Source organism: Hemicordylus capensis, chromosome 3, assembly GCF_027244095.1.
Source record: "Hemicordylus capensis ecotype Gifberg chromosome 3, rHemCap1.1.pri, whole genome shotgun sequence".
NCBI classification, from domain to species: domain Eukaryota; kingdom Metazoa; phylum Chordata; class Lepidosauria; order Squamata; family Cordylidae; genus Hemicordylus; species Hemicordylus capensis.
The window spans coordinates 21,624,750-21,638,102 of record NC_069659.1 but is presented as its reverse complement, the minus strand read 5'-3'; the positions used below and the strand labels follow the sequence as shown (position 1 = coordinate 21,638,102).

The following is a 13,353-nucleotide window of genomic DNA, read 5'->3' as shown; positions in this document are numbered from 1 at the left end:
TCTTAGACCATCTTATGTTTTTTCAGCATTTTGAAGTGAGGATTATTTTGTGTGTTGAACACTTGGCATAGCCTTTTCAGTAGCCACTTCCTTGGAAAAGTAGTGGTTCTTCTGACCCACGGCTAACTAGATGCACACCTCTCAGGTTATCCTGTGACATGCTTGCAGGTGGGGTGATAAAGATAGCTGGACTCTCTACCATCTGACCCACAAATAGTTTGGATATGCCTACAAAGTGTGGTAATTGGTATCAAGCCTCCTTATCCCTTTAACTGACACCAATTCAGCTGGCTGGACAAAAACTCATGCCAGGAACCACTTTCTGTAATGGGATATACACTATTCAAAGCTTCACCAAAAGGCAGATGGCTCTAATTCATCACTTAACACGCAAATGTTATATGAATTGTCTTTAATTGTGTGCACATTGGAAACATAAGCTGAAGTTAATTAGAATGTTACAATGTAGTTCTTAAAGCAGAGCCACCTGCTTTAAGATGTTTACTGTACTTTGTGGTGGTGTTCCCTGCTGGGCCAAGACATTTTGCTGCCTGAAGTGGAGCACCAAACCATCCCATGCACATTCCTTTTTTAAAATCCCCCCCCCATTAAAAATTGCATCCCAAACTCCTTTGAAAGCTTCCCCTTTCTAATAGAAAAGGAAGAGGTTGAGAGGGAAACAGTGTAATATCATTTTCTTGCATTGCCCTGTAGGCCATCTGTGGGGAGGGTACTGGGTGGGTTGCTGTGCTGCTCCCGAGAACTAATAAATTATCCCACAGATGTAACTCAAAGAAGGAGCTTGGGGTGAGGCAGTGTAAATTAGCAGAACAGTAATTTGTTGATTATAATCGGAAAATGAAGACTCTTTTGGTTTGATTCATGTTTTAAAGTTGTGATACTGCAAGGAAAAGTTCTTATTATGTCAGTGATCTGGAAGTACCTAGCTTAGCTGCTGTAACTTGGCATGCCTCCATTGCCTGCCTGCCTCTGACTTCCTCCTCTGCCCTCAGAAATTCAGCCAGATGAGTCCTGTCTGTTCATTTCAGCAGTGCAAAAAAAGCCTGTTTTTAAAAAATAGGGTGGGAGCTGCCCCCCACCTGCCAAGAGCAGGTTCACTCCTGCCATACTAATTGCACTGCTTACAATGGACCTGCAGTTGTGGCCTGTGGAATAAACTGACAAGAGCAGACAGGGTAGAAGTTACAGCATGTGAATAACAGAGGTTGGCTGTGGACTGGGAATCTATCAATCTTCCTGTGTGGAGGTGGCCTGACGGGAATTCTAGGTCCCTGTGCTCAAAACACTAAAAATATGAGTGGGACATTAAGACCATCTCTCGTATAAAGAAGTGTGGATTTTTGTTACGTATTTGAGCATTTGCAAATATAAGTTTGTGTGCAGCCGAAATGATCTGCTCTAGCAATAGCTTGTTCAGTGCTGCCATCTAACGAATCCTCTATGATTGACTTACCCACAGAGTGACTGATTCTTCTCTGTGATGTCTGCTCAGAACATCACATAATTGCTTAGTTCCTGCTCAGGTTATTAGCCATTAGTCCACAGAAGATCCATTTCTGCGCCCAGCCCCCCACGGCGGCCTGCGCCCAGCCCCCCACGGCGGCCTGCGCCCAGCCCCCCACGGCGGCCTGCGCCCAGCCCCCCACGGCGGCCTGCGCCCAGCCCCCCACGGCGGCCTGCGCCCAGCCCCCCACGGCGGCCTGCGCCCAGCCCCCTGATAGGACGTTTTCCCCTTCCTCTTCTTCTTCCTACAGAGAGGAAGGGGGAAACGTTCTATTGGGCAGTCAGCGCTGCCTGAAATACCTGGCGAAGAGTTCACCCGGGCTCTGAGCGGCCCGGGTGTGGAAGTGAGGGAGTTCGCTCTGGGCTCCTCTGGAGCCCGAGCCACGGGCTGTCGGCAGCCTTTTTCATTGATGGCCTGGGTACTTTGAACCTGTTCACCCAAGGGTGGCTCCGCCCCTGTAGCCAGCCCCATCACCAACAGTTGTTCTGTGGTTTAAAATAGATGAAGAGATTACAATTGGGAAGCACTCTGGACACCAAAAACTACTATAGAAATTGCATTCTGTCTTTTAATATTTGTATCTCCTCATACTGGAGATATGAAGTAAAGCAAGTGGGCTCAATCTTATGATTCAATTTCTTCACACTCTTTGTGAACCAATGTTGGTGTTTCATATAACTGGAAAATTACAATTCTTAAGGCTGTGCATTGTACTTCTAGGATTTCTGCTCCCAAAGTAACACAAACCATACTCAAAAGGCTGCATTTCATTAGAAAAACTACTTCCCCCTCTTGACTAAAACATTATTCATATGAACTACACAGATTCATCTTTTCCCGGAACAATAGCAATCGGAGAATGGCCCAGGCCCAGACAATGATCTGAAGGTGTCTGATGTAGTTCCATCTCTGGAGCTATGCAGGGCTGCACCTGGTTGGTATCTGAGTGGGAGACTGTCTGGAGGAAGGGTGGGATATAAATGAAATGAATATAAAAATAAAAATGGCATTCTTTTGAAGCTGGTAGGCAAGCTTCTCTTGGCTAGATTAAAAAAAGTAGTTTTGCTGGAAGGCCACTTTAAATGGTTAGAATTTTGAAGGGCCAATGCCCCACCGTGTGTCTCCAAATTGGCAACAAGGGGGAGGAAAACGAGGCAGTACCCTTCTAGAGACTGCTTCTGCCCGGGGGCTGTCAGTTGCTAACCTCTAATACGGGCTAAGATTGCACCCTATGTAAGCAGACTTACTTCTGTGATTGAAACTTCTTTTGTCATTTTTATTTCACTTTTAACCCCTCTTTCCCAAAGACCCATGTAAATAATTAAAACCAAGAATGTAAAATGGAACAGACTTTTCAGAGCTTGCAACAAGTAATGTATTGGAGCAGACCAGATCTTTCTGCCTCCACCGCATGTCTTGATCACTACTTCCCTTTTTCAAAAGGGGGCTGCAAAAAGAGATTTCAAGCAGAAAAGTGGCAGGTGGTAAGAGGGTGCTTCTCATGGGCTTCCAGAGGGTGGGCAGCAAGAGGGCAGTCCCCCCACAACCCGCCATTGAGCCAATATGAACACTGGATACAGTTACAGTCTGTTGTGCGTTGATTTCTTTTTTACATACTTTGTATATGTGTGGTTTGCAAACTTCGTCCCCTTGGGGAAAGTCTTTTTTCTCCATTTCCCCCCTGCAGCTTGTTGTTGCAGCAAACAAGATTCCAGCTTCTCTGAAAATTTAATGGAGCTATAATGGGAGAATAAAGGTAAAGTTGTGCCATCGACTCCTGGCGACCACAGAGCCCTGTGGTTTTCTTTGATGGAATACAGGAGGGGTTTACCATTGCCATCATCAGTATGAGATAATGTCTCTCAGCATCTTCCTGTATTGCTGCTGCCAGATATAGGTGTTTCCCATAGTCTGGACTTTCCTCTCCTCCCTCCCAGCAAGTGTCATTTCCTTGTGTAGGTCTGTGTGCGTCAAGGCAATTTGCATAGGGCTCCCAAACAGTGGGACTTAGGCACTGATGAGACCATCTTGCTTAGCTTTAGCAAGATAGCTGTATTACATGGCTTCAGACCATAGCTCTAAAGCAAAATCAACCAATATAAGTTTAAGAACAAGTAAATTAAAGAATTGTGTATTCTAACCCCAGTTTGTCCCTGCCTCTTCTTTCCTCCCTTTTTAGTATATGAGCCCCTTACAGCAAGAACTTGTCTTCTTATTCTTTACTCTTCTTTAAGTACAATGTATGTATAGAATTCATCATTATTCTTAAATTGTTTTAGTGTTTTAACTTTTTTTAAATGTGGTGTTTTATTGTTAACTGTCCAGAGACATGAGTTTTGGTGGTATACAAATATGTGAAATAAGACACACAAGTGTGTAGTTCTGATCTTATAGTGCTTCTGAATGATGCTCGAGCACTTCAAACTCTGCAGGAGAAACAGTAGTTGACTAATAGAGAATCTGCTGAACGGACCTCTCTTCAAGGAGAATCGATAATATGGATATTGTCCAAAAGTGAATGGCCCCTTTGCTGATTCCTTGCATGTTGTTGCCTGCATGGTAGCCTAGTGGGTAAGAGGACTGCAGTGGGAAGTGGGAACCCCACAGCTGCTAAAACACGCTTGCAATCAATTGTGTCCTGTACAAGACAAAGCATACTTCATGGACAGATTATAAGTGCTTTAGAAATGTTACAATGGCAGTAATATTTTGTAGAGAGTTTTGGTGTACCTTTGGCTACCAGCCACTGAGGACAAAGGAGAGAGGGATGTTGCCTTGTGGTCATCTTTCAGATGCAATTGGTTGGCCATTATTAGTAGCAAAATGCTGGGCTTGATGGAACTACTTACCAAATTTGGACCCATTTTGGTCTGGTTGAGGTACTTTAACTTAAAAACAAAACAAAACACCCCAGTACTCTCAAGATCCTAAGACCAGTGCATATTTACTGCCCTCTTCTAATGGCACATGTACTTAGAGAAGTTTGTATCCTATAGAATAGATGTCTTTTTGAATTATAGATGTTGTGAAATGGACCATAGATGGTTATTACGTTAGTGTAAATGTATGGAAAAGTTGTTTCAAATGTATATCTTTTGAGAATAATATTATAGGAAGTTCAAAAAGAAGAAAAACTAAAGGGGATTGAAAAGTCTAGTTGTTGGCCAGCAATCGCCAATCAAAGCTGGCTGGTTACTGGATGACTGGATGACCCTGCTAATTGAACAAAGAGGCACCTTTTAAGTGGTGATTCTCTTATATTTAGCAAGGGAAGAGCAACTGGCCCTGACCAACTCCAGCACAGCATCACTCTAGTCTAGTGGCTGTTGCTAGTGTCTACTTTCAGTTTCTTTTAGATTGTGAGCCCTTTGGGGACAGGGAATAATAATCTGATCTATTTATTGTGTATTTTTCTATGCAAATTTCTTTGAGAACTTTGGTTGAAAAGTATATAAATATAGTAGTAGTAAGAAGTTTCTCAGCTAGGATTCGTTGAGAAAGTATGAAGGTTCTAGGGGAGAGTGACAATTGTTGAGAAACTGTTGAAGGGGCAAGTTAGTATTGAAACAGGTGATCATAAGGATTGGGAAGTCTGTGTGCACCAGAGAGAAGAGAAAGCAGTCCTCTAAAAAGATATAACAAGTTAAGAGAGATTAGGGAGGAATCGGATATAGAGGGAAAGTAGTAAGACAGTTAGGATTGGATTTTCTGACTTAATAACTTGCAGAAAAGTATTAAACAATGTATCTATATTGTGAACTACAATGAGCCATTTTTGTTGTTAATTGTTCGTAATACCTGGTAGGATGTTAACTTGCATAGAGTTCTGGTTTGTTACTCCTGTGCCTAAAGCCACACCACACTATTAAAAGTTTCCTTGTAGCAGGGACAGAAAGCTACAAGAAGAGAACTGTAAAAAGGTTAACATAGTAGCCAAGGTGAGGCTATAGGTGAACTTGTGCGGTGTTTTCTGACAGTGTTGGATGGTGGTAGTGGTGCTTAAAGGAATTTTTAAAATAAATTAGTAAATGGGACCGATTAGATGCCACAGAGGGGTAGGCAATCATTCACTTCTTTTGTTTCAAACCCAACAAGGCCACAATTGGCTTAAGCATTCTGTACAGGTCATGAGTGTCCTGTTCCTTGCATAGACAACTCAAGTAATAAGTTATTTTTTTAAAAAAAAAATCTGGTCATGTTCCTATAGAATGCTGATAAATCTTTTGAAAACAACTTAAATGGATGACTATGTGAAACCATGGCTTGTGCTAGCTATAAAGAGGTCAAACCATGGTTTGAGCTTCCAGACATATAACAGGTAAAGTGTTATTTAGAGCTGTTTGTCTACTTTTGTTTCCCATCTGCTCAAGATTCTGCTTCATAAGGTGATACATTCTCTCCTTTTTTCATGGTGCAGCAATAGATTTGTGGTTGATCAATAGTTCATGAATTCAAACATAACACAACACACAGCCACAGTTAGCAATAATGGTGATTTTGCAAACTAGCTTCAAACCATAGTTTCATATCCTGGTTTGTTGGCTCCATACAAATCATGGTTTATGTGCAGGCCTGTGTTCAGTTAAGTCTGCACCCAGCAATGCCTTAACACTCTCAAACCGTATAGATATCCACTAGTAAAAGTATGGTAACTCTTGCATCTGTAACTTTCTGTTTTTCAGGAAAAGAAGATCCGAGTGTCTCTGCCTTTAACAAGAGGACCAAGTGCCTTTATACCAGAAAAGGAAGTAAGGGCTTTGTTTGTTTGTTTTTAACTATTGCATATGTAATATGGTGAGATTTCTGTTGATTCCCCCCCCCCTTGTATCTGTCATGTACTAGTTGATACCCAGGTCTCAGTTACATAATTGAGCTGCTGCTTGAGTCTTGTTGGAAAATAATTCCAGAATAGTAACTGGTCTAGTTTTTGATTTTAAAAAAGCAGTAGTCCAATGGCATTGTAGCCTAACAAACTTTATTCAGTAGTGGCAGTATACGAATATGCTAAATAACTATTCTGTTGTGAAATATTGATTGATTGTTACATTTATATACTGCCTTTCATTCGTGCGTGTGTGTGTGTGTATTCTGTTTTTATAGGCTAGAATATCTATTTCAACAAAATGTGTCTGATTTAGGTTAGAGACTAAAAAGCTCCTTCCAGAATACAATTGTTATTATTATTGTTGTTGTTATTATTATTATTATTAAATATGACAGAGGAATCTTTTTGTTTTTTTGAGGAGGAAATGGGTTGGAGACGGACTGAAAGGAATGCATAGCTGCGCGTCTCTTGGTGGCAGAAGAGACCAGAGTTGCCTGCAGTTGCATGGCAAGCATTAAGCAGTGTGTGGGAGAAGAGAGAACAGAGCAGGACCTTCTCAGCCCCAGAGTCTTGGAATCGCTTTCCTGAGGAAGCCCATTATTTATCTTATTTATTAGATTTGTATGTTGCCCCAAACTTCAGTCTCTGGTGGCCTCTTCGCCTCACAGATGATAGACAGGAGGAGAGCTGGTCCTGTGGTAACAAGCATGACTTATCCCCTTAGCTAAGCAGGGCCCTGTTTGCATATGAATGGGAGACTAGATGTGTGAGCTCTGTAAGATGTTCCCCTTAGGGGATGGAGCCACTCTGGGAAGAGCATCTAGGTTCCAAGTTCCCTCCCTGGCGTCTCCAAGATAGGGCTGGGAGAGACTCCTGCCTGCAGCCTTGGAGAAGCTGCTGCCAGTCTGTGTAGACAATACTGAGCAAGATGGACCTACGTTCTGACTTGGTATCTGGCAGCTTCATATATTCCTATGTTCCCATGATAGTTTATTTTAGCCTTTGATCTGCTGAAAACATAATACAATACCTCACTGGTGAGTTTTAGACCATGTAAACTGTTCTCTCAAGCATTTTAAATATCTTAAGATGCCTTTGGATGAGTTGAACTCTGGAATTCTCCTATAGCTGCTGTTTTCATTAAATAATAGTCCAACTTATTAATTGTATTTTTAACGTGCTTGCTTTTATTCCTTGAAGGTTATGCAAGCAAACAGTTTAAATGAACGTATGCACCTGCTGGTGGAAGAATATTCTACTTCTGGTCGCCTAGACAACATCACTCAGGTCATGAGTTTACATACTCAGTACCTGGAGTCTTTCCTCCGCAGTCAGTTTTATATGTTGCGTATGGACGGGCCACTTCCTTTGCCCTACCGGCACTATATTGCGATCATGGTACGTAGTAGAAAATTCTTTTATCATCTTCTTCCCAATCCTAATAATACTCAGGTTCTTTCCAGTGCCCTTGTGAATTAAACCAAACTTCATTTACTCCCCATTTTTTCAGAGATAATTCTGTTTTATTGTTCTTTTTTCATAGCCTATGAAAATGTCTGTCTTCAAGAGATTGAAATCCCAGAAACTTGCATTGAAGTAGGAGCTAGCATGGGTATTGGATATCAGTCAAGAGTATTAAAAGATCTAAACCAGAACCTGAATCCTAATATAACCTTTTTAGTGATAGATGAAACTTTCCCCTCTAATTATAGGGGTTCCATGTCCTTTACACTAAAAAACATTTTTTTATACTAAAAACTGGTTCTCACGAACAACCCTACCCAGGTAGGGCAGTTCTAGCCTGGGTAAAACTGGTCATGAGGACCACTGGGATTGGTCCTGATCCTGGTGCTCTTCTGCCAGGTAGCCCAGGTCTTGTACCCAGGCTAAAAATGAGGGAGGATGGTGTGTGCCTCACTGCCTGGTTGTCTGAAACCATGGGCTGCCAGCACCCTGAACTTCCAAAGAGCCGGGCAGAAGGAGTGCCTAGCAGCAGGGAAATATCCCAATGAACAGCACTCCTTGCACGGCACATTGCAGGATGCGGGAGACTGTAGCCTGCTTTTTCTCCCTTGCCGCTCTGGCATCGCTTGCTTGCTGGTCATGTGGAGACGTGGTGCAAGCAGTCCTAGAGCGGTGAGGATTGTGTGGGCAAAAATAGATTATGTCCTGCCTTTTCCCCAGCTCCGCCCAAAATAGTTATGTGAATGACTTTATTCTAGACCAAGGAGCCCTGAATTTGGCAAATGTGGAATTCTGTAGGTTTCTAATATTCTTCCTTTAGGCTTTTGAAGAATGTAAAACTTACTTTGCAGGATAAGAACAAAAGAACAGCCCTGCTGGATCAGGCCCAAAGCCTGATCCAGGACATAAAAATAGATTATGTCCTGCCTTTTCCCCAGCTCCGCCCAAAATAGTTGTGTGAATGACTTTATTCTAGACCAAGGAGCCCTGAATTTGGCAAATGTGGAATTCTATAGGTTTCTAATATTTAGGCTTTTGAAGAATGTAAAACTTACTTTGCAGGATAAGAACAAAAGAACAGCCCTGCTGGATCAGGCCCAAAGCCTATCTAGTACAGCATCCTGTTTCTCACAGTGGCCAACCCGATGCCTCTGGTAGAAGCCCACAGGCAAGAGGTGAGGGCATGCCCTCTCTTCTGCAGTTGTTCCCCTGCAACTGATATTTAGAGGCATTTTGCCTTTGAGGGTGAAGATGTCCTATAGCCAGCCATTGATAGACCTGTCCTCCATGAATTTGGCTAAGCCTCTTTTAAAGCCATCCATGCTAGTGGCTATCCCCACATCCCTTGGCAGATAATTCATAGATTAATTATGTGTTGTGTGAAAAAGTACTTCCCTTTGTTGGTCCTAAATTTCCTGGCCTTCAATTTCATGGGATAACCCCTGGTTCTAGTGTTGTGGGAGAGGAATAAACATTTCTCTGTCCACTCTCTCTACTCTGTGCATCATTTTATACACCTCTATGTCTCCCTGTAGTCATCTCTTTTCCAAACTAAAAAGCCCCAGATACTGTAGCCTTGCCTCATGAGGAAGGTGCTCCTGGCCCTGATTATCATGGTCCTCTTCTGCACCTTCTCCAGTTCTACAATGTCCTTCTTGAGATATGGTGACCGGAACTGTATGCAGTACTCCAAATGTGGCCTCACCATAGATTTGAATAAGGGCATTATTATAATAGCATTTTTATTTTCAGTCCCCTTCCTAATGATTCCTAGCATGCAATTTGCCTTTTTCACAGTTGCCACATACTGAGTTGACACTTGCAACGAGTTGTTCATCACGACCCCAAGATCTCTCTCCTGGTCAGTCACCAACAGCTCAGCCCCTATTAGTGTGTATATGAAGTTGGGTTGTTTTGCCCCAATATTCATCACTTTAGACTTGTTTACATTGAACTGCATTTGCCATTTTGTCACTCACTCATCCAGTTTGGAGAGATCTTTTTGGAACTCCTAACAATCTGTTTTTTTGCAGGCTCTTAATATCATATGTAATATAAATCTGTGGCAAAGGGATATAAATCCAGATCCATATTCCATGTACACGCACTACACACACACAGCTCAGCAGTTTGTCAGAGGCTTGAATGCCAAATGAACAATTTATATTCATTATTCTTCTCAAGGATTGTCAATCACCATTATTTTTAAACAAAATACCTATGATGCATAAGCTTTCCATCAATTTACCAGGCCTGTAGTTTAAGCTAACCAACCTGTAGTTTACTGGATCCACATGGATCCCTTTTTGAAAATTGGAATTAGATTAGCTACTTTCCAATCATCTGGTACAGAGCATGATTGTAGGTACAAAGCGTGATTGTGGGGACGTTACATATTTTTGCTAGGAGATGGACAATTTCACATCTGAGTTCCTTCAGAAAACTTGGGTGGATGATGTCTGACCCTGGTGATTTATTAATTCTTAGTGATTGGCCCAGTTCTTCAGCCTCCAAGCTTGAGAAGCTCAGTTCTGGAGCGAGTCTATGGTCACCATCCTCCTCCATGAAGACGGATGCAAAGAACCCATTCAACTTCTCTGCAGTCTCCTTTTTCTCCTTAATAATCCTGACCTCCTCATCACGTCCTCAACATCATCTGTGTTTCAGAGAACCTATAGACACTTCTCTTGCTTTCCATGCCGTTCTGTGTTACTATTATTACATTATTGCTTTTCAACAAAAACGTTCTCAAAGTTTTTTTACATAGCCAAAAAAAGTCCATGGAATTAGAAGCTTGCTTTAGTTCTTGTATTTGTATCCTTCCTTTCCATAGGATAGCATATATTTCATTGTATCTTCACAATAACAGTGTGAATTAGTATAGCTAAGAGATGTTGCTTAAAGTTCCTTGGTGAGCTTTCATAGCCAAGTGGGGGTTTGAGCCTGAGTTTCTCCAGTATAAACCCAGTACCTAAGCCATTACAGCACACTTGCTCTAATGTTTGCATTTTAAAATAAACAAGAGTTCTCAAGAAGTCAGATTCTGTAAGGGTTAATGTAAAATACTTTGCATATTATATAGGTTGTTTCAAGTGCTCAGAGCTCTTTGCTGGAGTTCTACTTTTCTCACTCAGCATGAAGGTGCCACAGCCTTCTGGCAAGTGTGATGAGTCTCAGCCTTCCTTGCAAACGTGAAGCTGCGTAGGGGATGAAATAATGCCTGCAACTGTGTGGTAATCCCTGCCCCGCCTCCCAGATCCAAGGCCAGAGTGATCTGGCTGCTGCATTATTGAGATTCTTGGAGTGTCCTGGAAGTTCAGGAAACAAGCCAGGATTCACCATGACATCCAAACCCAATCAGTCCTGACTTGTTCCCAGTTTCATATCTTGGCTTATCTTGAAACCCTGGCTAGAACAATCCAGTATTTGCCAGATTTAAACATCACAATGAATCCTGGCTTGTGTTAAACCAGAACAAAAAGTTGAATCCTTTTGCCTCTCATGCTTGAAGGGGAGTGCATATGCCTGAAACATGGGAACTTCATGCAGCTCTGTGGTTTCACCTTGGTTCCTCATGACATCTAAATCAGGCCTCACAGGAAGGCCTGCAAAAAAACAGACCATTTTAGATTAGCTGCCTGAAACTTCTGCACACGTTTTTTTCTATCTCTAGGCTGCTGCCAGGCACCAATGTTCCTACCTAATAAACATGCATGTGGATGAGTTCCTGAAGACTGGAGGGATACCAGAATGGCTTAATGGCTTGGAATATGTCCCACAAAGGCTTAAAAATCTGAATGAAATCAACAAGCTTCTTGCCCATCGACCCTGGCTGGTTTCAAAAGAGCATATCCAGGTATTGTTAGAATTAAGTGGCGAGAAATGCTCAGACATTTGCAATTGCATCTGTATAAATTGTTGCTTTTCATAATAAGGTTGACATGAAATTTAGTTAGCATATGTACATACCACCCCAAACCTGCATTTCTGGGAGGTTTACAATATGTCTAGGAACATCAGAGTCCTATTTCAACCTTGACAGGATCTCCAATGCCTTTCTGACAACAGGTATAAGTTGTCACTGGGTTAGTTAATAGAAAGACCATTGGAGAAAAAGTTGCTCTCAAATGTAACCCCTCTTGTTTTTTCTCCAGTCCTAATCTGCCTCTCAAGTGGCTTTTCCTGTCTTTTAAATAAGATCTCCCCTGCTACTGATGAAGATTTTTGTGTATAATATGTATGTAGGCTGGACCATAGTTCACATGGGTCAATAGTGAGACACAGCATGCTTAGCCAGTGCTTCCAATTAAGTGAATGTGCACACTAGAATATATCTCAGAATCTTGTGCAGTGTATAGGATTTCCTTAGCAGACTAGTCAATATGGAAAAGATTCTCTGAAGGAAGAAGATCTGAAACCCATAGCTGTTGCCATGCTTGCTGAGACCTGTGTCTCTTAAACACATGTGCACCGAATTGCATGTCTGTCAACACACATTTACCCTGAAAAGCATGAATTCTTGTACCTTGAAGCAGGGGGAAATACTTTAATGCTAGGGAAAACTTTTCCCCTCTGTGGCCAACTATATCCACTGGGGAAGTAGGCAGCTTATCTATCCAGTAGAGTGAGTTCTGGTTGGCTAGCACCAAACCTGCAAGTGTGAATACATTTGGATCAGGTCTAGACAGTGGTGTTAGAGTACCCCAGGGGGCAAGCAAGAGTCTAGAAATAACTTCTCAAAAGAGAGAAGTTCTATTTAAAGAGCATAACACAGTAACTGTGTATTGAGTATTGGTTGCTGTAGAAATATTGAAGGCTGTTCCAAGAAAGAAGAGGAAAGCAAGGGCTGACATAGCCAAACTGCTTGCAGGGAAAATGAAAATGGTAGCAAGGAGAGGAGAGCGGGGGAGATAAAGTGGTTTATACTTCTGCCAGACTGCTCTAGTTGAGAACAGCCTGAAACTCCCAAGAGAGATGGGGTCCATGCTGCAGCTGAAGCCTTAATTGTGGGGCCAGGTGGAGTTCAAGGCTGCCATCTTAATCCAGTAGTCCAGTGCACCTAGGTACTGGGCTGGCCTTGGGTTCAATTTGGTCTTTTGCATAACATGTGCCATAAGCCAGTTTCAAAGAGGAGGGATGAGTGCAAAGCAGTCATTTGGCCAGTAAGTTCCAGGGCAGTGCTGAGCAGTTCCATGTTGGAAAGCGACACTGGGTTCTGGGTGTGCATGCCAGTTATAGGACTTTAGTTCAAAGTGGAACAAATGTGAAAACAAAGACATAGGGTCTCCTGAGTTCTAGAACTTTAGGGACTCAGAAAGGAAGGGAATAAGTGTGCTAATACTCTGTTAGAGGTTAAGGGGATCTGAGTGGGTGAATTCAGCACTATTCAAAGGAAACACAGAATGAAACAGATTTTGCTATGCCCCTTCAATCAATGGTCAGGAGTTGCCTTGATTGTACTAAGGGTTGGTCGGTTATTCGGTCTGGAACCTTTCTATTGTTCACTTAATTTTTCAGGTGTCAATTTTGTCTCATTGGT

The 13,353-nt window shown here is 42.2% G+C and overlaps 1 protein-coding gene across 4 annotated transcripts in view; it reads left to right on the top strand.

The window, feature by feature from the left end:
- The window catches only part of SESN3 (sestrin 3), an 83,430-nt gene that overhangs the window by 46,493 nt on the left and 23,584 nt on the right, over positions 1 to 13,353 (top strand). For all 4 annotated transcript variants that reach the window (XM_053306584.1, XM_053306583.1, XM_053306585.1 and 1 more), the window contains 3 exons: positions 6,208 to 6,273; positions 7,551 to 7,748; positions 11,488 to 11,670. In XM_053306584.1, the coding sequence (XP_053162559.1) occupies positions 6,208 to 6,273; positions 7,551 to 7,748; positions 11,488 to 11,670 (447 nt within the window). The remainder of the gene's footprint in view (positions 1 to 6,207; positions 6,274 to 7,550; positions 7,749 to 11,487; positions 11,671 to 13,353) is intronic.